This window comes from Haemorhous mexicanus, chromosome 5 (genome assembly GCF_027477595.1).
Source record: "Haemorhous mexicanus isolate bHaeMex1 chromosome 5, bHaeMex1.pri, whole genome shotgun sequence".
Lineage (NCBI taxonomy): Eukaryota > Metazoa > Chordata > Aves > Passeriformes > Fringillidae > Haemorhous > Haemorhous mexicanus.
Window position 1 is genome coordinate 28069115 of NC_082345.1, and position 24532 is coordinate 28093646.

Below are 24532 nucleotides of genomic sequence, written 5' to 3' on the forward strand. Positions count from 1 at the left end.
GTCACTTGGCTGAGCTTTAATGAAGTAGCTTCAACCTTTTCCAGTTTACAAAGCCATGTAGGCCTGGGTGCCTGCAGTGTGGGTGTAGGCCAGCTGACAGTGGGTTGGCTCTTCTTAGTCAACTTTCTTGTTCCTCTCACAGGTTGTCTAGCATTGGTGGGCATTTGTTTTGTAGGCCATGGGCTTAAAATATCAGAATTCAATCATTAGGAAAAGACAGAGGCAAAACTTACGTGAAGAAGTAAAACATTACCTCTCTGGGAGTATAGTCCCAGTTGTTTCATATCAGAGATCTGTACCAAAATGATGACTCAAAGTTTTGTGTATATGCCCCACCTACATTCAGCAAATATGTGTGTAGAAGTTTCCCAGATTTTTGTAAGTTAGGAAAAGTTGCAGGCTTATCTTTGCTTTAACCATGGTTTCTAATACCTAGTAAAATATAGTTTACTAATTCCTTCTGGAGACAGCATCCCTTTCTGAATGTCAGTAAACTCATCTCTTCTGTTTAAGTTTGAAAGTTAAGTTGCACAAAGGTTTTTACCCATCCCAAATACAGCACTGTAATGCTCATCATAATTTATAGGTTTAGTTTAAAAAAAATTCTGAAAGTCATAGGTGTTGAACCACCTTCATTCTTTCTTGTGATGGAATCTGGTACAGTAGGGATTTCATACAATAATTATTTTGATATTAAGAAGGTAGACCATGAAAAAGTTAGCATCAGTTTTTGAGGTGAAAAGGGAGAAGGTAATTGCTGAACTAAAATAATGCTGATACTGAACATAGGAGAAATAAAACAAGTCATCATCAACAGCAGCAAAAGGACAATCTGAAGCTGATAAAAAAATCCTCTTATAAAAAAAGGGGAAAACGAAGGTGAGACTTTTCAGGAGTAGTGCATATTGGCTAAGCTTGTGCTCATGTTGAGGCAACTGACTTCATGGAAGCAAAGTCAAGCTGTGCTGAGGGATTTGGGAAGTTCCACCTTAAAATCCTTGTAATGTGCTACACAGGCAATTTCTCAATGTGCACCTTTGCTGACGTACAGAGGGAGGAGGCTAAAGGCAAAAAGAACGTGGTAAAAACATTATTATTAGAGCTTTCAAAAGAATAAAGGGTATGAAAGTGTCCTTGTATTTCCTTTACTGCTGATAGGTTCAAACTGCAGATGGAAACAGACTGTTTTGCTTGTCACTTCCAAAATGGTCTCTTCAAGGGAGGCGACTCTGACATTCTTGGTATGCTGAAGAAATCTGACAAATATATTTTGTTGTAGCTAGAGGGAGACTTTCCTCTTCAGTGCTGTCAGCTCAACACTTTTTATTGGATTTTGTAGAGAAAGTGTGGTGTGGTATTAAAAGGAAAGAAAAGTTAAAAGCACCATGCTGAGCACCACATATCTAGCATGTACCTGAAGAAGAAACATACCCTAAGTATCAGAAATCCTTTTATTTATCCCATCCTTCTTGCCCCATATTTGTGTTTCTGAAAATGCAAGCCCTTTAACTAATTCCTTGTGTCTGCAGGTGTAGTGGGTCCTGTGACTCTAGATGAATTTGGAGACATCGATACCAATCTGACCGTGCTGTACACATCACAGACTGCAAATTATGTACGTATGTGCAGGGTGCAACTGTTCAGCTTTATATATGAAAGGAGAAACAGAATGCCCTGTACTGTTGCATAAGAATGATTAAAATAACTGCAGCAAGCGTGGTGGAGTGCCAAGGCATTCTGTGTGTGCCAGAAGGGGGTCATGTGAGGTGTGCTGGAGACTGACAGGATTGATGTAATCTGGTGATTCAGTAAGTGAAGTGCAGCTGGTATTTTGTGGGATTGGTAAATTTATTTTCAGAAAGAGGGGAGGAGTGAGAAAGAATATGGCAGCCAAACATATGGCTACACTGAGAAATGCACCACTGCAGCACGAAGATTGAGTTTGGGCAATACATTCATTAAGGGTAGTCTGGAGCAAGGGACAAAAGAGGGAGAACACAGCTGCTGACTGCATTTCTTCCCTCCTCCCATCCATAGTTCAAACCTCTCCTGTATTTCAACACTCAAAGCAATGACACATGCAAGGCGACTAACAGTCCGGATTTTATTTGGAAGAACCACAAGCTGCCCAGTGATACTCCAGGCACTGGTGAGATACCCATTAAACATACCACCTACCTCTTTGAAGACAAGTCACACAGTCCTGAGATCCACCTGCTGTGTGATCCAGCATGCTACCTTCACACTGCCCCCAGCCAGTGATGCTAGGAGCTGGGTGCAGAACAGCATCTTTCCTTCTCCTGCCTCATCCCCACCATGTTCTCTGTCTCCAGTCTAGTTCAAAACCTTTATTTCTGTTTTGGTGCTGATACTAAGTCTCTTGAAAACTCAATACTGTACCAGTGATTATGGAGAATACCACGGGGTATTTCAGAAGAAGTCATCCCCAAATGAATAATCTTCACTAGATTGAAAGACTTGAAAGACTGTTCAGGAAAGGCAGCAGAATTAAGGTTATGATGAGTTATCTGACTCTGCATTTCTGTATCTGATGGAGCATAGTGTCTTCTGCTTGCTGCTTTATCCTTGTTGTAGGGAACTGGGGAGAGAACGCAGCACTGTGCAGATTCAGGGGGCTCTGAGAAGAGCTGACTCTTTGAAGAAAGACCATGGGAAACTAGGTTATGGCTCTATTTACACCCAAACTTTAAATTTGAAATCTCAAATATCACCACCTTCTTTCCTTTTGAGTTTCTGGTGACTTCTGGATAGAATGGATGAAGTCCCTTGTTATTCAGCATAGCAGAGTACAGCCTTGGCAGTCTGATCAGACTGAGATTGTTTCCCCCTTTAAGACTGCTGCCACAGCATGATTGGCAATGGAAGGGCATATGCTTCAGGGTTGTTGCAGTGGCAGTAATTGCAAGGGTTAGTGCACAGTGGGTTATTGTTCACCTGAGTCATTCCATCAGTGAGAATCCAGGGATGCTGCTGTTAAAAGTCTCTGCTAAAGTTGTCCCATTAATTTGCTGTATTGCTTGCCTCCATTAGGGAATAGGCAAAGCATAACTAGAGAGATAAACATCTTCTTCTAACTAAGAGTCCAGTCACAGTAAGGTGGTAAAATTCAAACATTTTTATTCCTCAGTAAAGTAAATCAGATGCCCTAAAATTAGGCTTTATCCCTCATAAGAGAGGCAGGAGGAGTGGTTTATTGCCAGGGACCCATGGGAGTTACCAGGAGGAGGGAGGCAGCAGCTTTGATAAGACTCAAGTTAGGTCTGGGAAGAGCAGAGGGATTTCAGTGGAGCTTTCATTTTTCATCTCTGGTCAAATCTCTGGTCTCCCTTGGTTTGACCACGAGTGCCATCTGTGCAGAGACAGCAGCACTGCACACATCAGCCACAAGGTCTCCCTGTACCAGCTCCATGAGCTTTGTGCTTTCTGGCTCCTGTCTTGATGTTGCTCTAGTCCCATTCTCTTCCATCCCTCAGGCCCCATACCATGCTGTATTGTGAGTGGATCTGAAATACCCTTCAAATATTCCCTTCAGTAAGTCCTTGTTCGAAGCTGCTGCACAAGGGAAAAAGAGAATTGCAGAAAGCCAATGTCTACAAATGTCAGTAGCTTAACATCTAGTGCTTAACTGAAGCCTGACACTGTGGCCAAGCCATACTAAACTACAGTGAAACTGCCACCCAAAGGCACTTGATTATTTTGTTTGCACATTTAAAAAAATAAACCTTCCTTCACTGTGATTCTAAATAAATATATCCCCTCCCCCGCAAAAAGGAGAATGGTCAAAGTTTAAGTAATCACTGTGTCTTGCTAAAGCCAGTCAAAACTTTCCATCCTGGAATATCTTTTTCTCCAGGTAGGTGAACAGCACAGACAACCAGAGGGCCCTGCTTCTTCCTAGCTGTAGCTGAGAACAGCTGACCCAGTTCTGCTGCCTACCTTCCTCCTAGTAGTCTGTGAAAAAAACGGGGGCTCATCCATATGTTCCCCTTATTCAGAAAGTTTTAACCCCCATTCTAAACATGGATAAGATCATTCTTCAGTAGACGAACGTTTCTGGTTCCAGAGGACCAGGTAATGTCTCCCTCTGCCTGTTGTAAAACTTAGAGCCAGAAGGTGGCAGCAGAACCTCAGGAAAGGGAAATTACGGTCCCACAGCACTTCCATGGGACCCTGTATGTAATCTGTTAATTGAAGCTGCGTGCCACAATTCACAAACCTGAAGTTTCAGACAATTTTCATGCAAAATGTTTTTGCCCATTCTCTTTTATCTCTCATTTTATAGTGGTGACTTAAATTGTGGAGGAGAATGATAGTACAGATTGTTTTCATCAGAGAGCATCAGACTAATACTAAATTACTGTGAGTCCCTTAGACATATTGAAAGAGGCCCTGATGAACATACTGAAAGAAGATGGGGAGATGTGATACCCAGAACAAGAAAAATCAAAGCAGAAGTCTGGCTCCAAAATCCAGAGGAGTTAATAAACTGAATCCTATGTCAGATACAGGCACAAAAATTGGTGTGTTGAAAATCCTTCCTCAATTGCTGCTTGATTCTGAAGGCAGCTAGTGTGTGTACATTTGGGTTTTATTTATTTACTAATTTTGATCTTTTTTCTGTGTCCCTTCATTTCTGTTCCTGAGCACAGACAGAAGCATATTAGCCTCAGTAAGGTTGAATAATTCAGCTCTTTTACTGTACTTAATCAACATGGCAATCTGCAAACTGGATTCTCCTCTGCCTTCTTTGCCTGAGACACTTGCTCAGTAAAGTAGGTTCACTCTAGACATGTGACCACCAGCTGAAGCTTTGTGATAATGGCTTGTTATTCTTCAAAGGAAGGTGGTGGCTGCCAACTTTCCTTCCCAGTACCCCCAAGCTCCAAGAACAGACACAAGAGAGGCTTCAGTTTGCTTTTCCACAGTAAGACAATCAACATGAAAACCTTAGTCAGCTCCCAGCCTTGTTCATCCTGTCTACCTGGTCAGGATTAGAACCTTTGTGTGCCCTGTAGGTTTTGGGTCTAAATCCTCAGATGCCTGAACAACATGATTTCCAAACTGTTTGGCTTCTGGCTGCTTCCAAGGACACTTTACTGGCTTTGTGCTGCCACCAGATTAATTTCCTCTATAGGATATTAATTTCTTACTGAAGAGTACAGGCCACACAGTAGCACCATTGCCTGGGTGTCCCCAGAGATTGTCCATGCCTCAGGTGGGGATGTAAGACTACACTGCTCTGGGTCATGCTTCATCCCACTTTGAAAGAGGCAAGTGTCATCCCAAGGCAGTGCCAGACTTTACCAAAGCCTCTCAATTTGGATGTGACCAAAAAAGTATCCTTGGTCAGCTACTGTGATTTCCACATGTGTGTGAGGGTAATTTCTTAAACACAATGTTGTTTTTCAGCATCGTCCATGAAGTTGTTTATCTTTCATTTTTTCTTTTCTGCAGGCCCACAGGTCTTGACTATTGCTGTCTTTACGCTCACAGGAATTGTGATTCTAGTTCTGATCATCTCTTTGCTGATTCTAAGGTACCAACCCCTTTGGCTTTCTGTTTGTTTGTCCTTGAACAGTTTTCCCACCAGGACAATGTCTTTGATCCCTCCTTGAAGAGCCATTCATTAGCTTACCTTACAGAACTGTGTGGTTGTCCCTAGAGTGAACTCTGGTATCTGCCAAGTAGTGTTTGCATCCATGGTGTTGTTATGACAGGTTAATAATCAAGGGAGAAGATGCAGCAAGGCTCAGTGTTCTTACATCTGTTAAAAAGCTCTGATTCCTATACATATACAGAAATATGCCTCACACCAATCTTCAGAATTTTTCCACTTTATTACCCAACTTTGGCTTTCTTGGGATTCACTTATATTTCTTTAATGTATTGGTGACATAAAAGCTCATTCTAGAAGATGGTATTTCTCCTGAGACACTGTAGGAGTCAAAACATCATGAGGTTTTGTGTTTTCATTGCATGGATCCATTCCCTTAACTTAGTCCAACACCCTACATAAAAAATTTTCTAACAGCTTGGAATTTCATGCAGCATTTCAAGTCCAGCTTTATCATTATGCAAAAAGCAGAAATAGAAATCATTGATGACTCCTTTTGATGGAAGAAATCCCACCACAGTTCCAAAGTATAGGATTTTCTTTAATCTTTAAAAAAATTGTCTTACCTGCCTCCATTTTCAGTCTATATCTTTGTTATATATCAGAGAACTTCAGAAAAAGCAAGAAAATCAGATCTTAAGAAAAGTTTATTAGAAACAGATGCTATTCAGGCTCTCTTATTTTGAGTAGACCAGTCTGCCTTGCTAACTAAAACAAGGGAAAAATCAAAGATAAAGATACACAACTCTTATACATCCAGTTGTACTCAGGATACGTAGGAGCTAATCATTGTCACATCTAAGCACTGACAAACAGGCAATAAAGTTTGCAATGCCTATCAAAATTAATAAACAAAAGCATGGACTTTTAAAATATTCTATACTTCTCCATATTTGCAGATGCATAAATCTAAATATTTTGTTTAGATGATTAGATTATTGTATACATATCATTGTGATATTCCCAAGCATCAAATATAGGGGAGATTTCTGAGAATTTTTAGAATAAAACTTGCACTTTTAGTGTCAAAACAATTGGAAACTTCTCAAATATAATTGCTACCAGAGATTGTCCCCTAACAAGCAAAGAAGAGAAATTCCTACGAAAATCAACAAAATGCCTCATTATTTGTTCTTTATCACCTAAGTTTCTAGGCACTTGAACTATTCCACAGCTACCTGTGAAGTTCTGACTGCAAAGTAAAAAGTCCAAGTCCTGAAAAACTTGTATCTAAATATTAGACCTAGTAGATTTTAATTCAGTTTGATATGTTCTTAATCACCAGCTGATACCAGTTTGAACTGTAGTGCATCCTAATGACATGCAGACATACCCTACAAGGTAAAGCAGAGAAAAGCAGTTCTTACTGCAATTGTTGGTCTTCATTTTCTTAAGCAAATATATACTAAAAAAATGTAGTGAACAGGGGAATATATGTGTTATTAGTCAGTAGTTTGGGTTCTGCCATTTGGAGCATTTGCCAGCAGTTATCAGTGTGTTAGGATTCTCCTGCAAACTCTCCAGTCAGTCCTGTGGAGTTTTTTAGTAGAGGAAGGACTTGCAACAAGTAAGGAGATAATTTGATGATCACTAGCTGTCTTGTAGCTTTTCTCTAAGACAGGGCTTGCTCTGAATTTCTGCAGGGGAGACAGCAGTTTCTATCTCCCATTTCCAAGGACTCTTCCCTCAATTTTACAAAATGTGCAGAATACAAGGGACACCCACAAAAAGGCACTTCATCACTCAGCACCTCCTCTCCTGGCATTGTATTCACAGCAGTTCTTACTATCCACTGTGGATGGCAGGACTTCCTTTGGCTTGCATTTGTTTGTGGGACCTCTCTTCCAAGTACTTTTAGTAACATGGAGGAGAAAATGATATAAAATACAGATGGGCCTTTATGCTTTAAATTCTTCTGACCACCCCCAAGACTCTGGCAATTGCCTAGCAGTTGTTCTGCTAAATCTGTTCTGTTCTGCTACAGAATGAATGAGCATTTAGGCTTTCCCAAAGCTGGGAGAATTAAAGAGTTTCCTCAAACTGGAAAACTGGATGAGAGCCACAGGGCTTCTGCTGAAGTCTCATCAACCTGTCACACCATCCTTGTGTCATCCTGACACTAGATGCTTCCCTGTCCTAATCTCCTGTTGTGGGTTTTGGTTCCCTGGGAGGATGTCCCAGAAGGTTTCTCTTGTTCTTCAGGAAGTACAGGAGAGATAATGAGCGCCGGTGGAAGAAATGGTCCCATATACCACCTGAGGAAATCCTGCCTCTAGAGACCAGTGAGACAAGTTATGTTAGTTTAAAGGTAAGCAAAGCACAGTGTCCAAAGCTGGATCTTGGATTCTGTCTCCTAAAGACAATCAGTGTTGGGGTTTTGACATGTTCTGACTACAGCACCCTATGGCTCTGGTAGGACTAAGATCTGTTCACTTTTTTTTTTTTTTTTTTTTTTTTTTTAATAACCCACACTTGTTGTTTTGAAGAAATAGAGATTATTCCCCATCTATTGCTCCCTAATAGAATATACCTGTTCCCAACAGTAAAGCTCATTTTATGATGGGGGGATGGGCTGGGTATGGACCTCCAGTCTCTGTTACAAATGATTTCCTGACATTGTTATGCCTCTGTAATGCCAAAGAGCATGAAAACAGCAGGTGGAGGGCCTGGGAGTGGCATGGATGTCCCACAATTTCTGCGGCATTTAGTGACCCTCCCTAGAGAGAGAGAGGCTTATGCTTCTCTGTGTGGCACACACCGACATTACTAATCCCTCTGGACCTGTCAAGTGAGGAGTAGGTGATAATTGCAAGTTAATTATTCTTCTTTGTTCTCAGATTGATGAAGATAAGAGACGTGACACCACCCAGAGACTGCGCCAGGGCAAGTATGACAAGAAGGTAACCTGACTGCAGAGTCCATGCTCCCTTCCTCACCTTTAGGAGGGCACTTTTTGGGAGGAGGTCATTCCACCTCCCCTGACCTTGCAGAATGATTAGTTCTCATGGAGGGAGTAAGCCATTTGTTCCCTATCTTCTGCTATGTATTTTGTTTACTGACAGAAGGCTAAATATTAGACTCCATGAACCCATAGCCCAGGAGTACAGAAGCATAAAAACAGGGACCAGAAATCTGATACATTTTGGTACTGAAGAGGTGAATAGGTTAGTGGAGGACAGGCCATTTACATGGCAATTCTTGTGCATTCAGTAGAGCTATCTGCCTTATTGGGGTATATTCTTGTTGAGTTAAAATCTGCACAACTGATAGATCTAAATCTTTTGAAGAAAATATAGCTCCAGTACTTATTAGCTGATTAACTGAAACTCTGACAGTGAAGCAGTAGGCAGGTGTTTCTGAAGTATTTCTTTGTATGGACATTTCTTGGAAAAGAAAGATGAATTGCTGTTGTACTAAACCTATGATTTCCCACCCCACCCCCGGTATTTTTCCTTCAGGTGGTGATCCTAAAAGATCTCAAAAACAGTGATGGTAATTTCTCAGAGAAGCAAAAAATAGAACTGAACAAGGTAACTGTTGCACATAGGGACTGGACACAGCAGGGTGGGATAGAGTCTATGATTGAAGTCATTGCTTTCCACTGTCAACTCCAACAGCCATATGCTTGTGCATGTTTGTGAGGTGGACAGGTAATGAGTTCCTCAAAGGATATTGCTTGATGAACTTTATCTTTGTTATGTGATCTCATCACCACTTTAGAGTCTGAATTGTGTGCCAGTCAAGCTGAGGATGAATGAAGTAATTAATGTGCTGTCATATGGCCTTACTTAATCAGTTTTTATAGCTGATGCTAAAAGGCACTGCACTCTTTTGGCTCATATCATACTAGTTCATCAATAGTGGAATGTTGTAGTTAAATCTTATTACTGAATGCCAAGTGCAGCTCTTTAAATATAAGTTACTCTCTGCTGACTTCTGCATACAGACTCTTTCAATGTGAGAGATTAATTTGGCTGCAGTACTGCATATTTTTTTGAATGGTTTTCGTATTACACATATTGTGAATTCAATAAACTCTAAAAATGCCTCAAAGTAAACTACAGTTGTCTGTTTAAATGGACAAACTCCATAATATCATGCAGCATCATTAAATTTTTATTACTTGCTCATTTACTGACTGATTCACACCATTCTGTCACTCATAATGGCTATTCTGGTCAGCTGGGAGGTTTGATAGAGAGGCAATAATAGATACTACAGTGGGCTCTGGAATTAACTTGGAGTATCCAACAGCAGCCACTCTTATCTCCCTAATCCAGCAGATTCTGGAATGACAAATGTCTTCAAGTACTTCACTCAGTACCTTAGTACACTCTGGTTTAAGGGAAACTCATACATCTTATCAGGGCCTCAGAGAAAAAGCCATGTCACACAAATACCCATGTCCTATGTTTCTGTACTAAAAATGATTGCTTTTAAAAACAGATTAAATGTCTCTGCTCCAGCTCCTACAGATTGATTATTACAACCTGACCAAGTTCTATGGCACGGTGAAGATAGACACCATGATCTTTGGGGTGATTGAATACTGCGAAAGAGGTTCTCTGCGGGTAAAGAATTTTAAGGGTCTCCTTCTACCCCCAAATTATCAAATTTCAAAGTAAGAAAAGAAATCCCCATCTCTGTGTCTTTGACCCTCATGCAGCAACCATGGACTGAGCAAGAGGTGGCAGGTTTCTCATTCTAAGTTTCCTCTCCCTTGCTTGGCCCTCTCCATCCCTCCCCAGGTTCTTCTGTGTCCCTTTGATGGTTCTCAGCAGCAACAGGATGAGGTGAGGGGGGGCGAAGGAAAAGTACAGGCCCAGGCCACAGGAACAGCCAGTATATGTACTGTGTTCCCTGTTGGAAGCATATAGGATATAACTTGTTCTTCATTTTCCAATCTGTAGCTGTTGTCTCTGCTGATGTGCTTGTGTACCACAGAGTACGCAAGAACAGAAAAAAGAATATATTCAATATTAGTAAGGGAGAAAAATGGCAAGTTCTGCATTATAAGGGAAAGCAACCCTTAATTTTTATTTATAAAAAGAAATGGTAAATTGATGCTGGCAAAAGTATGGAAAGACTTATGGCTTATTACTACCAATATTATTTCAGTGCTAATCATGAAGTGATAATCATCAGCTCTTCTGAGGGTATATATTGTCTCTGCTTCTGTGATCATACAAAGACTGTCATCAGTAGCAGTGGTCTCTGGAACAAACTCAAGGCAGCAAAATAATTGTTCTCTAAGTTATTTTCGGTAAACTGGCATACTCATGGAAATTTACCTTTATATGTATTTAATATTCCCTATTTTTTGAGTCAACTTCTGTTCTAGTGCATGTACTCTCTATATAAAACAAAGTTGTTTGTTGAAAGGCATGCAATTTGTATACCCATATCTCATCTTCTGATTTTTCCCTGAAAAACTTCTCTTGACAGGATGTTTTAAATGATAAAATATCCTATCCTGATGGCACATTCATGGACTGGGAATTTAAAATCTCTGTCATGTATGATATTGCCAAGGTAAGTGGACTGCTGACAGTGCAATGTAAATCAACCTGCCCTGTCTTGCAGAACTGATCCTCTGAGGAGTGTAGCTCTCAAAGTCTTCTTTCCTAGAGCTGTATGCCCTTCCAGACTGTTCTCCTCTGGGGACAGGTATCCGAGGCAGGAGAAGCCAGTGGCTTTCAGACTGAAGGAAGAAATAGGGCCCAGAACTGACCTGGGGCTATTTATAAATTAGCAAATGAAGTATACCCCAAAGAAATGTGGCCCAGAGATCAGAGGGTTAGTCTGCTGACCAGTGGCTCTGATAAGTAGGGCTTATGCAGTCACAAGCTCTGCAAAACACACTGTTTTGTGGCCTCAGGTAAAGCATACAGAGCAAAACTGTATTTTTTCAAATCACAGATTTATTCTAATATCTATCCAGAGACGGGATCAACTTTTTCTAAACAAACTGTTTATGTACCATCCTGATTTTCTCACTAGAGTGAGACACTCTAGTTTCTCACTACAGCTATCCATTTCAGGCAGTTGGAGAGGGAAAAAATTAATCATGTACAGAAACCAAGGCTGGTTTTCAGTAGCTTTCAACAGATCTTTGCTTTTTAGGTCCTTGTGGTAGGAAAAATCAATATGCACAGTAAAGGAAATTCTGTTCTACATTAGATACTTGTAACTGTTTGGCTAGTAGGTAAGGACCCTTTGTGATTCACTGGTGTAATAATTCATTATACCTCTACAGATAATGTAGAGAATCCTCTCTACAATCTGAGTCTTTTTGCTAGGGCTCAGCTGCTCTCCTCTTCATATTGCTGGTTTCAGTTGGACAGTCCCCCTGTTTCCCTACATGCACCAGTTCAGATTTGGTCTCCACGATGAATGACTCCACTGTGTCTGTTCTAAAGAGATATTGAAAATCTTGTGCTTTATTAAAGCCCACTTAATCCAAATTGTCACAGTTTGTTGGCCTTGTTAATGACTTTCAAGTTCAGTTAACGTTCAGTTAAAGTTTCATTTTAAGTAGCAGCAGAGGAGTTTCCCTTCCTCCTCAAAACCCAGGGTATTTTTTAACCCTTTGCACCTTCAGATCACCTTCAGATGTTTCCTTAGAAAATAATGATTAGTACTATTGCCGTTTATGAGGAAAGAGAAATCCCAGTCCCTCTGAAGGAAGTGACCAAATGCCCAATGACTGCATTCATACTGAGACTGCACAGCCACTTGCTGCACCATTGGTAAAGGGGACATGGCACCTGAGGATGGATTGGCACATAGCATCTGTTATGTGGAATGGCTCCTGAGCATTATTAGCTATATTAGGAGAGATGGTTCACAAACTCTTCATGAAAACTTGTATGTACCTAGGAATATCAGGAAAATTACTGTTGTTTGGATGATCTGCCAACCTCTCCTATTCCTTAACTTCATAGTGTGGTGAAGCTTCTGGGATCTACACATTTCCATGAAATTCTAGTATTGCTTTTTCCAAACCAAATCTTCTAAACCTCCAAGCATCCTGTCTAAATTTACTTGAATGGGTTCTCTTTTTAAAGAAGTAATTTCATGGCCTCTCAACTCCAGTTCCTCTCATCTCAGTATCTGTCCTTTTCAGGTCTAGTTGCAGCTCTCCAGGCTATTAGAATACTTATGACCTGGTGTAGCAGTTCCTTTGCCTTCCTTTTGAGATGCTTTTCCCTCTCCACACCACCACTTTCATACACTCTGCTTTTACCATGGCCCAAACAGTCCTCATACTATGCTTGCATGACAACCTGCTGCCTCTGTTTCTGAACAAAGGTTGGGTCTCTTGTATTCCCTGGAGCAAACAGCCAAGTGATGACTATTCTTGGAGCAGTCTCTAGTTCAATAGAAAAGGTGGGGTGGCCAAAGAGGAAGCCCTTAAACTACTCTGTTTACTTCCCCCCCCCTCTCTTTTCTCTCTCTTTTGCTATCATAGCTGCCTCTTGGATTAATGGGACCACCTTGTAACTACATGGATTTGGCCATGTGACCAAAGAGCTCTGATGAAAGGTCTGCTGAGAAGGAATTGCAGTAATCAAGCCTTGTAGTTATTAGTGTATACACTGTCGTTGCAATGCTGTTTATTAAATAAGTGGCTGCTGCAGGATATTGTGCAAGGGGTTGTAATATTCTTGCATTGTGCCAGGAAAAGGTTTGTCAGTCAGAACTAAAGCTTCAGAGCTCCAGAGCAAAGGTTACAAGAATGCTCAAATATTTGGAACTATTGTACTGAAAGTCATTATAAATTTTGAAAATCACATTGTGGGTTTTTAATAGGTTCTGTGTTTTCAGGTAGGTGCATAGGATAGTGGGGAGGAAAGAGGAAAATTTTATCAGGTACATTTACAAGACCTTTGCCTCCAGAAGCTGTTAACAACAAAGCCTTGGGGTAAGGAAATCTAAATTGCCTTTGCCTGTCACTTGATGCTGATACAAATTGGGAATTTTGCTGCAGTCATGGGAATATTTTGTGGCTAATGAAAGCAGGAGCTGGAAGAAGGCGTTGCTGGAGGAAAAAGGGCCTAAAGCAGGCAAAACATCCTGGGTAGTGTCATCAGGGCTGCATGCTAAAAGCTGCTTAATCAAGAAATGTGTTCCTTGGGTATAGTGTGCACACAATCTCTGTAAATTTGGCATGGTTTAGATAGGTCCAGGATAACCAGTCCAACAACATTCTCCAGAGATTGCATCTTTTGCAGGCTGCTTGTGTCTCAGACATACATCTGCTCTGCCCAAAATTCAGCTCCTATCTCAGTGATCTCTTGTAGCATTTGCTGATCCATTCCCAATTATGAGCAACCCAATATTTGAAAAGAAAACCCAGCATGTCATACAGTGTATCATGACCACATGAGCCATGTAACCCTCATGAGATTCTATCTACCAGTTATAGAAAAGGATGAGCTATGCATGTAGGAGCCTAAGTGGAAGATCATTCAGAGAAGAAACTGAACAGATAAGACATACCTGTTCTAGCTTCCACAGGATAGAGATTGCACTTCATATACTGAGCACGAAGAAAAGAGGACTATAGGAAGAAGAACAACCAGCAGTAGGTTATAAGTAGGTGTGAATTTAAGTAGTACAGAAGAGTGAGATGAAACAGAATAAATAATAGCAGGAGGGTACAAATTAGCATATCTATTCCCTTCTTCAGTTGACACCCACTTAATAATGTTCTTTTCCTGCTGTGCCTCAGTGCTAGCCCCTTCTCATGTATTGCACCGTATTTGAGTGTCTTAGACTAGATCAGATAATTTAGAGGCAGTGAATAAAAAGGGGCAGCTACACATCTCTGTATGCCTCTGTGAGTTGTGAGTCAGGAGTCTGAATCTCAGGAGATAAAGATGAAACTGTATTGGCCAGGCCTCATGCTTGCTTCAGGTTTAGCTCATGGATAGCTGCTGTGTATTGCCTTGTACAGAGAAAACCATAAACAGTCAGGTCAGCAGAGACCTTTATGTCTGTCTAGTCTGATCCTCTGTCTGATCTAAGCCCTAGTGCATCATCTGACACTCTCTGCATTGACTGCTCTGGAGCCCTCTGCTTTGCAGTTAGAGGATCTGCTGCAATGTTTCAGAAAACATTTGTGGTGTATGGTGATCTTCAAAGACAATACAGACATAAGGAGCAATTCCTCTCACACTTCTTGTGTCTGTTGGATGAACGTGTAGTTGGAAGCATTTTTTGTGTGATATTCCAAGAAATTTATATTAAATTCACCAAAAAACATTTATTGAAAGTGAAATTAAAACTTTTGTGGGAGGAAATACATTTCCTTAATTACTTGTGCTCTAATGTTGACAAAACCAAGATGCTATGTCAGATTGCTGTTAACTAAGAGTAAGAATGGCCTCCCATGACATGACCCACTTCCTCATTTCTCAATATTGACTGCTCCTACAACCTTGGAAAGTCTCCTTTGTAAAACAATAATATGAAAAAGAATTGTGATTAATGCATATCCATTGCAGATGAAGTCCATTTAATTACTTGCACAGATATTATGCTAATATTCACATTCTTGTTGAGTCTGGTAACATCTGAGTGTCTCACATGTAGTTGTGCTTTCTTTCTTTTTTATTCTCAACCACAGGGGATGTCTTACCTGCACTCAAGCAAAACTGAAGTCCATGGTCGACTCAAATCCACAAACTGTGTAGTAGACAATCGCATGGTAGTGAAGATCACTGATTTTGGCTGTAATTCAATTCTGCCTCCAAGGAAAGGTAAAAAAATGCCCAACTGGACTCTCCTTCACGGTTTCCAACCCAGTGGAATTTTCTTATCTTCATAGACCAGTAGGGTCTAATTACATCTTGTACACAGTAGAAAACAATGCAACTTTGATTCATATTGTAGCAGCCATTATATCCTTTTAACTGAAATAGCACAATGGAAGAATTACTAGCAGACAGTGTGAGAACGAAGGAAAGATGAATATTCAGCTTTTAGTTTAGAAAACAGAAATTTCCCCTGTGATTGAGATGTAAGAAACATTTTCAGTATCCAAGTCTTTCATGCAAACAGTATGTTTGCAAAGACTTTGTTTTCAGCAGTAGTACTGAAACTGTGTGAAGAAAAAAAAGAGTTAATTTACCATAAATCTTGTAATTGATTAGATACGTAGTACCACAGTGCTCTGTGATATCATTTAAACAGTAACAGACATGACTCTGGTAATCCTTGAAAAAATCTGTATTGATATGCAATGATAACTGTTTCTTATTCCTTAGTTAGGAATCTTGTAATACATGCTCAACCGGGTTGAAATAATATTAATAGCTTTTCTCTACATTTTCTATTCACCTCACATTCATAGAATATTTCTGTAAAATAGAGCACTCCTTTCTACTCATCTTTTCCTTCTTACTTGATCTGGAGTGAAAAGATGAGCCCATCTGAAATTATGTCATATGAATATGTAGAGTAGAGCTTGAGGTATAATAAGCACAGCACTGTGCTGTAACTGAAGCATATGACCTGAAATGAAACTGGTTGCAACAAGTTTGGAGAAAATTTTTACATTAAGACACAAACATACATAGAGTAGCAATAAGAACATTAAAGAGGACTAAGAAAAGTTCACTGAACATAAATATTGTATTAATTCTTCATTTTACATTTTAAAAATTTATTATTATTATTATTATTATTATTATTATTATTATTATTATTATTATTACTACAACAACTACTACTACTACTACTTTTACTACATTGCAATATATTTATCTTCTTTTATTGCTTGTGAGCAGACTCAAAATTTCTGGCTACTTAGTCTATGTCCTTGATGAAAACTCGATGTTTCACAAGAGCTCTACAGATTCATTGTGGCTGGATGTTACAGCCTAATATCATAACACTGTCTTGAGGGTCACTGTGTTCACGTCTCTGTTATGATATGTCACCAGCATGTCACTGTTGTACCATGGCAGCATTCTGGTTTTGAGGTACAACAGTGCTCATTGCACTAGAAATACAGATTAATAATTTCTGTAGAAGGCAAGTAGTTATGAGCAGGTAATATGTCAGACTCAAAATCACTTGAAAATTATTTCAATAGCTTCATGGTATCAAGGTCATTGGGAAATATTGCAGTCTTTTTATCAGACACTGTGTATAAAAACTCCTTGCATCTCCTAGCTCAATAATTTGTGGCTCATGGTATTTTTATTATAGTACTGGCACTCCTTGGTCTTATCCAGATACATAGACTATTTCTAAGAAACCTTTGAAACATAGCTAAGAAAAGCAAGTTCATTGCCAATAAACATAACTTTTCTGAAAGTATAAGAGTCTGCAGCTACAGTGGAAAGTAGCAGGGTCAGCAAATCCCAAAAAATTGAAAACTACATCGGAGGTTTATCTAACCTATATTGATGTCAGCTTCTCAAGAAAAATGCTAAAGTAGGAAATACACAATAGTAGTGTTCTGGATTGGATATGAAAAGAGTAAAAGGAAATATCATTATAGCCAGTGGATGGTCTGAGAAGGATCACCCTTTTTTGCAATTACTTCTCTCCTTTCCCCTTTACATCATTCTGCATTGCCATCTGTATCTTCAGACCTGTGGACAGCTCCTGAGCATCTCCGGCATGCTGATGTATCTCAGAAGGGTGATGTATACAGCTATGGGATCATTGCCCAGGAAATCATCCTGCGCAGAGAGACGTTCTACACCGAACACTGCTGGGACAACAGAGGTAATTCCACCCATCTCTCCTCTCTTGCAGCCTTCTGCGATGGTTGTAGCTGTAACTGGCCCATTCTCCATGTTTTCTGAAAGGCACTGTCTCTGATAACTGCTTGAACAGCTGCTCCTTTCTCTGTGGTAAATGAAGAACCTGTTTGAAGGATCTCACTTTGGGGACAAGTGTCCCAATTTCTTCTGTAAATAAAGTTTGCATTGAGTTTTCTTGCCCTTTCCCTTCCCTTCTCACCTGGAGCACAGCATACGGAAGTTAACATTATACAACACTGTCCAGACTTACCGTAACCTTTAAAGGCCTCAAAGATTTTTCTATTTTGACTTGGAAACAACATGTAATATACCATTTATTTTAGGCCGCATAAATCAGCATTGTCAACACAGAAAAACAAAAACTCAGCTGCATGACACAAGAACAGTTGGCATTTAAAAACTGGCTATTCAGGCTTCATTCAAGCTGGTTATAATTAACTTTAGCAATTTAACTTCTGTCAGAAAAATCATCTCCTCCTGTAGTGCATCTATTAAACCCTGTATTGTGCATTTTGTGACATTGTTTTTGAGTAGCTGTTGTGGTTTTAAGCCCAGCTGGAAACTAAGCATCATGCAGCCACTTGTCCAAGCCCCCCCCCCCCATCCTTTCCCCTGGTGGAATGAGGAGGAGAATCAAAGTAAAACTTATACGTTGAGATAAGAACAGTTAAATAATTGAAAATAAAGTAAAATACAATATTAATGATAAATTATAGTACTAATGATAATAAAAAGGGAAAAACAAGTAATGAACAATGAAATTGCTCAGTACCTGCTGACTGATACCAGACTCCCTTTCCTGAACACAGATAATCCTCCCATCCAGGTAACTTCCCCCAGTTTATATGCCAGGCATGATGTTCTTTGGTGTGGAATATCCCTTTGGTTATTCTGGGTCACCTGTCCCAGCTATGCTGTCCCCTAGTTTCTTTAGTGTACCCCCTCACTGGCAGGGGACCTGAAACAAGTTAAAAAAAAAAAGTCCTTGATTTAGGATAAATACAGCTTAGCAAAATACCAAAACATCAGTGTGTTTACCATTCTTATTCCAAAATCAAAACACAACCTGCTAACAGTTTCTGAGAAGAAATTAACTGGCCTAGCTAAAACTGGGACAATATCCACCCCAATCCAGCCCAGTCAATCCCAATTCCCAGAATCCAGGCATTATTATGTACTAAAATTGACAGAGAAACATGTGTGGGTTTGGGATTTTCCTAGTGACTAACAACAGTTACTAACAACAAATTTAGACATAGCCTTTACCTCTGAGTCATTCTGTTAGATCCGCCTCACATTTGTTAAAACATCTAGAGCAGCAGCTCGACAGCCTAATAGCCCTTATACTGAGTCACATTTGAGAGTAATTTCTGGGCATGTTCATCATCCTATATTATCACAAATCTGTGTTCATATTTGGGGAAACACAGTTTTTGACATCACCAACTCTATAATATAATTGTAGATCTAATGGAGATGAGAAATGGCTGTTCTCCTTAAACCAAACTGTTCAGGATTCCATGCTTAATAAAAGGTTGAGAAAATAAAGCCTTTCTATTCCTGTTTCTTGGGAAGAGGCAGGCACAATCCTTATGAATGCAAGAATTTTACAAATATTGCCAACATGGAGAAAGGAAAGTGCAATGCCCTACCTTGCTCATTTTGACTTGTAAAGCAAATCCATAGCAAACAACATTCTTTTAATGGCTTGTTAAGCATTTTCAGGCTTTCTGTGTTGTGTTATGGTATTAGCCTCAGACATAGTGTTTCTTTGCTTTTCTGAGATGTGGTGTCATCCTCACTGCTCTGTCTTTGACCCTGGCTGTCACAGCCAGAACCTGGTTCCTTGTTTTATCTTTGACCTGTTGCTGTATTATGTCTTTTTGGAAAGACTGTCCTTTTCAAAGAGCAAGAGGGCAATCCATGGAATTTAAAGATTTTGTAGCACTTAAGCTAGGTACCTAACAGCACCTAAGTGATGTTGCTGGGGATGGTTACATATTAACATGTGAGGTAAGACAACAATAAATTTACTAGGCCTGAAATCTCTTTGCTAAGCCTGGGTCCACTGTAACTTAAAAAATTATCTGCTTTGTAAATTTCAGATCAAATTTTACATTTTCCATTCACCAAGGAGATTGTTATCTCCACAAAATCTTTTTTCCATAAAAGCATTATTAGATGTCTAAGATTGTTGGTCTAATGGCTTCTGGTGTTATTCTTGACTTTTGTTTATGCAAGTTGAGTAAAATGTGTTCATCAGTTCATCAAATTTCATGTAACAGTAGTTTTATTACATATTCCTGAAGTGGCTCCTCATTTAAATGCCTGATTCATTCATTAGCCAAGATGAGCAAGACAGTGAACCACACTTATTCAAACACTTCTGCATTTTGCTTGTAGCATCATCTAACTTTGGAAGACAGTAGCTTAAACTTGGGGTGACCATTAATTTACAAATGTCCAAGATAAAAAGAGGGGGAAAAGTACCAAATTAGAGTCAGTGGTAGTGGACAAAGAAATGTCCCTGTTGTATGTTAGATTCATTTGGTTTTTAAGTCAGGAGAGAAACTCATTCAGTGGCTAGGCTTCAGAAGTTAGTCTCTGCAAATTAGAAGACATGATATTGATATTTCAGGATAACTGATATAACTGCTTCTCCAGGCTTAAATGACAGTAGCAAAGACTGTGTTCAGACTTTAAAAGACTTATTTTAAAAAACCCCATACCTGAGTTCCATCCACCAACTTAGCAAAATTAAACTCTACTTTCAGTTACTCTGTGAGCCAATTTTCTCAACATGAAAATATGTATCAATCAACTTAATGTACAATAATATTGCTGCTAATGAGAGAGAAGAAGTCCCATGACAGGTATACAGAACTGGATTTCTAATGTGTAGAAGTAGGTCATAGTCCTCTTCACTAACATCTCTGCAAGAAGCTGTTCCCCATCTGGTTACTCCACTCTTCTGCAGAAACACCTCATTCACTGCTCAAGACTGTGAAATCTTGCCACATACCAATGCTCAATTCAAGCTGCCTTCTTGTTCCACTGCTTTCTGTCACTGACTAATTGCAGTATTGCTAATAGGTGCTGTTACTTCCTCTCTCAGGTGTGTGTCCAAGCATGGAAAGCACATTCCTCCTGCATTCAGGAGCCCCACACAGACTTTCTTGTCTCTTAGCCCACAGAAGACTTCTCAGCAGTTTCTCCACTCTGTAGCATTTGGGAGACTCAAGTTTCCTGCTCCTTCTCTAGTCTGTAATTTCTGTACCAAAAAGTTGGAAGTTGCTGTATCATTTTAGGGTGATCATGCACAATGGCATGTTTGGGCACCTGTAGCTGCCCTAGACCAGTGCGATTATAGATCTTCCTCATGTCATTATATGCTTCCTTCAGTAAAATTCTATCCAAAATATAATCAGACATTATTAATACAAATAATCTTTCTTATTCACAAATCCCTTTCAATTTCCCTTTACTTCAGAGGTAAAAAATTACTTCTCTTTTTTAAACACCTCCCTTTCCCTGGAATTCTTGAAGTCTGCAGGAAAAAGACAAAGGAAGATGTTTTTGCTTTAGCTCTCTCTTATCTTACTTAAATTGAGTTGTGCAAATGCTGCCTGATTTTGATGTCTTCAGAGTCCAAATAACTTTCACAGAATGGGTTTAATGACTAGGAGTACAAATGAGTTAACAAATGCAATGCTTTTAACCCATTTGTATTAATAGCTTAGTTTTAAGGAAGTTAAGCATCTGCAGGATGATTTGAACTGCTCTAATGAGCAGCATATGTCTCCACACTTTTAATCAAGTTGCAATGGGCTTTTCACATTGTTTTTTACTATAATTCTACTTCATGCTGAGAGGCACACTAATAAATGCCCAACATTCATTTGGGAAGATGCTATAACCACGGTGTCTACTGTGACCAGTAAATACTCATGTTCAGTTCTATTTGTTTTGCTTTCAGGGACCTTCAAGCCAACCTTTTTTGGTCTTGTGCCATATATTTAGAAAAGCTCCAAAGTTGAAATTTACATCAAAATGAGGGAACTGTGGTCAAGAGTTCTGTTTGTACAGTACATCATAGACTGCTATAGACATGGAATGTCCTTCTTACACTTTTTTGTTAAAACTTTGATCTTTTTCGTGTACTAGAGAAACTTTACAGAGTGGAGAATGGCAAAGGAGTAAAGCCTTTCCGACCAGACCTGACCTTGGAAACAGTGGGAGAAAGACAGGTGGAAGTAAGCTAATAATTAATGAAGCCATTTTCTGGGTGAAGAGTGGAAGTCCTGGCTAAACTAAAGCCTATGAGCATGGGAAGGTGAAAGCTATGCATTTTATGCCAAATGCCCTAACTTGTGGGAAGAAATTGCATTCTATAGTTGTTAGCAGCAATGTGGAATACGAGTCATGGAATTTATTTAACTGGAAAGAAATAAACATTTATGGTGCCACTCTTCTGACCTATTTTAAGTATCCTTGGGATGGGTTGAATTATTCCTCAAGTATACCTCTCTTCACTGGCATAGCCCCTATGGCTTCTTGCGTGGGTGAAAGTGTCTGTATTGTAGATATTCACATACTCAGCAATCAACCCCATTCTCTTTGGCTGAATCACCAGTTTCAGAAAAACCCCAAACATGGGATATTGGAAATTACCACAGCTTTTACCACCATGTCAGTAACTGTGTCTGACACCAGTCTGCAAGACTGGATCCAATTACTTGCCTTTCATTTGTATATTGCAAATTCAAGTTAAGATCATGTCACACATGATCAGTCATCACAGAGTTGAGATGCCTGCAATGAATGTCCTAACCATAGGTTCAAGACAGTTAGTCACACAATTTAATATGTTGCTAGTCAAGAATAACCAGAAATTCCCTAATGAACTAGTGCTGTTTAGCACTACTCTCTGTCAATATCCATTACTCAGGCAGACTTTTCCTTACATTTTTGTTTGAAGGTATATACACTAGTGAAGAATTGCTGGGAGGAAGATCCAGAGAAAAGGCCTGACTTTAAGAAAATTGAGAATACTCTGGCTAAAATATTCAGGTGAGTAGCAGGCGCTTTTTGTAAGATGCTCCAAACTCCTCCTCTATTAGAAAGCTCATATTTTTAAGTGTGTAAATTGATATGATTATGATTCAGTCAGTGGAAAACCTTAGTGTCTTCACTTAGGTCCTCTTTTATTCTTTGGTAGAAAAGTAGATAAGCATGTGCATATGTTACGTATACATACACCTATGTACAATTTCCCACCTGAGTGAGGGTGAGATGATCACCATACTTCAGATTGGTACATTATGAAAGGAGCAAGTTAGATAATTAGGGATTTTTACCAATCAAGTAATTCCCTCCCTGTCTCTAGTCAAGTGTTGGATAGTGACTCATGTCATTTAAGTTTTGGTAAATGAATGCACATAGATGTTTGAATGATGATTTGAAAGTCTGGATGGTCCCAAATTAAGCTGACTAGAAATGTTGAGTTTTAACTCACAAGTATTAATTACAGGGCTTTGGTGGTACAAAGTTGTGGGGAAATAATAAGGGTCATAGCTGGATAAACCCTGTGGGGTTACACAGGCCTTTCACCTGGACAATGCTGCATTGTTCCTGCAGAATTTGGTCTGAATTAATTATTCCAATGACCAAACCGTGAGCTTTTAATCACTTCTCCTGGGACATTGCTCTCCCAGTTTTTAAGCCTCTCCCAATCAACAAACCCCAACAGCACCATTTTACATGGGCAGGACAGCTGCACTATGCACAACAGTGTATCAGCTGAATAAACTTTCTGCAGCTGAATATAAAGGCCTCTTGGTTCAGCTCCTAAGCCTCCATCTGATGCATTGTTTGCAGGGGTCTTAGGATAAGGGAAGAGATGAGAAAGTTGACTCCATGTTCAGAAGGCTTGGTTTATTATTTTATGATATATATTATGTTAAAAACTATACTAAAAGAATAGAAGAAAAGATTTCATCAGAAGGCTTAGCTAAGAATAGAAAAGGAATGAATAACAAAGGCTTGTCTCTGACCAAGACAGTCTGGACAGCTGGACCGTGATTGGCCATTAATTAGAAACAACCAGATAAGACCAATCACAGATCCACCTGTTGCATTCCACAGCAGCAGATAATAATTGCATTTTGTTCTTGAGGCCTCTCAGCTTCTCAGGAGGGAAAAATCCTAAGGAAAGGATTTTTCATAGAACATGTTGGTGACATCCATCCTACAAAAGCAAAGAGGTTGCCTCCTGTCACATGCAATATGGGTGGGTCTAAGATGATGAATCCCTGATACAAAATTTGTTTAAAGTAAGAGTGATTTTGAAGTCCTGTTGGATACAATACTAATCTGACTCTTCCAGTCAGCCTGGTTCCAATTACTTTCAGACTGCTTTGGTGCAGGCTGCCCAGACAAAGAGAGGTTTGAGTAGCTCATGTTACCACACTTCTGCTTCCAGGGGTTAGTAGGCTTGAGTCTGGAAGATTTTGTGAGTAAAATTAGCCCTGGGGCTGTTCATTGTTCCACTGTATTCTTTGGTCTTCTAAACAGACAGCCCCAAGTTGTCTTAATTCTTCTGCTGAAGTCCCCATCTAAACATTATGTGCAATTTTCTACCTACTATTTTTAGCTTCCTCTTAGAATCTGAGCTTCTCAGTTACTTCTTATAAATGAATGTTCCTGGGTTACCTAAGGTAATCTGGAATACACAATATTAGCAGGGTTAGGTGATTGAAGGGTGCTTTAAGAATTGCCAGCTCTGACTAACAAGTGCTTTCTTCTTGACTCCTGTGTAATTCTGTTACTTGCAGTAATTTCCATGGCCAGACCAATGAAAGCTACATGGATACCCTGATCCGGCGTCTACAGCTGTACTCCCGGAACCTGGAACACCTGGTGGAGGAGAGGACAGAGCTGTACAAAGCAGAGAGAGACAGAGCAGACAGGCTTAATTTCATGTTACTTCCAAGGTAACTGGACAGGAGGAATTTTGCTGGCATTTTATTTATACACACCTGATTATTGCAGAGTAGGGGACAGAATTAATGTTTATGTTCTATTTTCTTCCCATCTAATCTAATCCTGCGAGAAAAGA

The 24532-nt window shown here is 39.7% G+C and overlaps 1 protein-coding gene across 1 annotated transcript in view; it reads left to right on the plus strand.

Annotated features, from left to right (window-relative positions):
- Positions 1–24532, plus strand: part of GUCY2C (guanylate cyclase 2C) — a 50107-nt gene that overhangs the window by 18591 nt on the left and 6984 nt on the right. Inside the window, exons 10-22 of the mRNA XM_059846596.1 lie at positions 1530–1615; positions 2038–2149; positions 5476–5557; positions 7838–7943; positions 8473–8535; positions 9094–9165; positions 10102–10206; positions 11081–11167; positions 15267–15399; positions 17240–17377; positions 21580–21668; positions 22394–22485; positions 24249–24407. Coding sequence (XP_059702579.1) covers positions 1530–1615; positions 2038–2149; positions 5476–5557; positions 7838–7943; positions 8473–8535; positions 9094–9165; positions 10102–10206; positions 11081–11167; positions 15267–15399; positions 17240–17377; positions 21580–21668; positions 22394–22485; positions 24249–24407 — 1324 coding nt within the window. The remainder of the gene's footprint in view (positions 1–1529; positions 1616–2037; positions 2150–5475; positions 5558–7837; positions 7944–8472; positions 8536–9093; positions 9166–10101; positions 10207–11080; positions 11168–15266; positions 15400–17239; positions 17378–21579; positions 21669–22393; positions 22486–24248; positions 24408–24532) is intronic.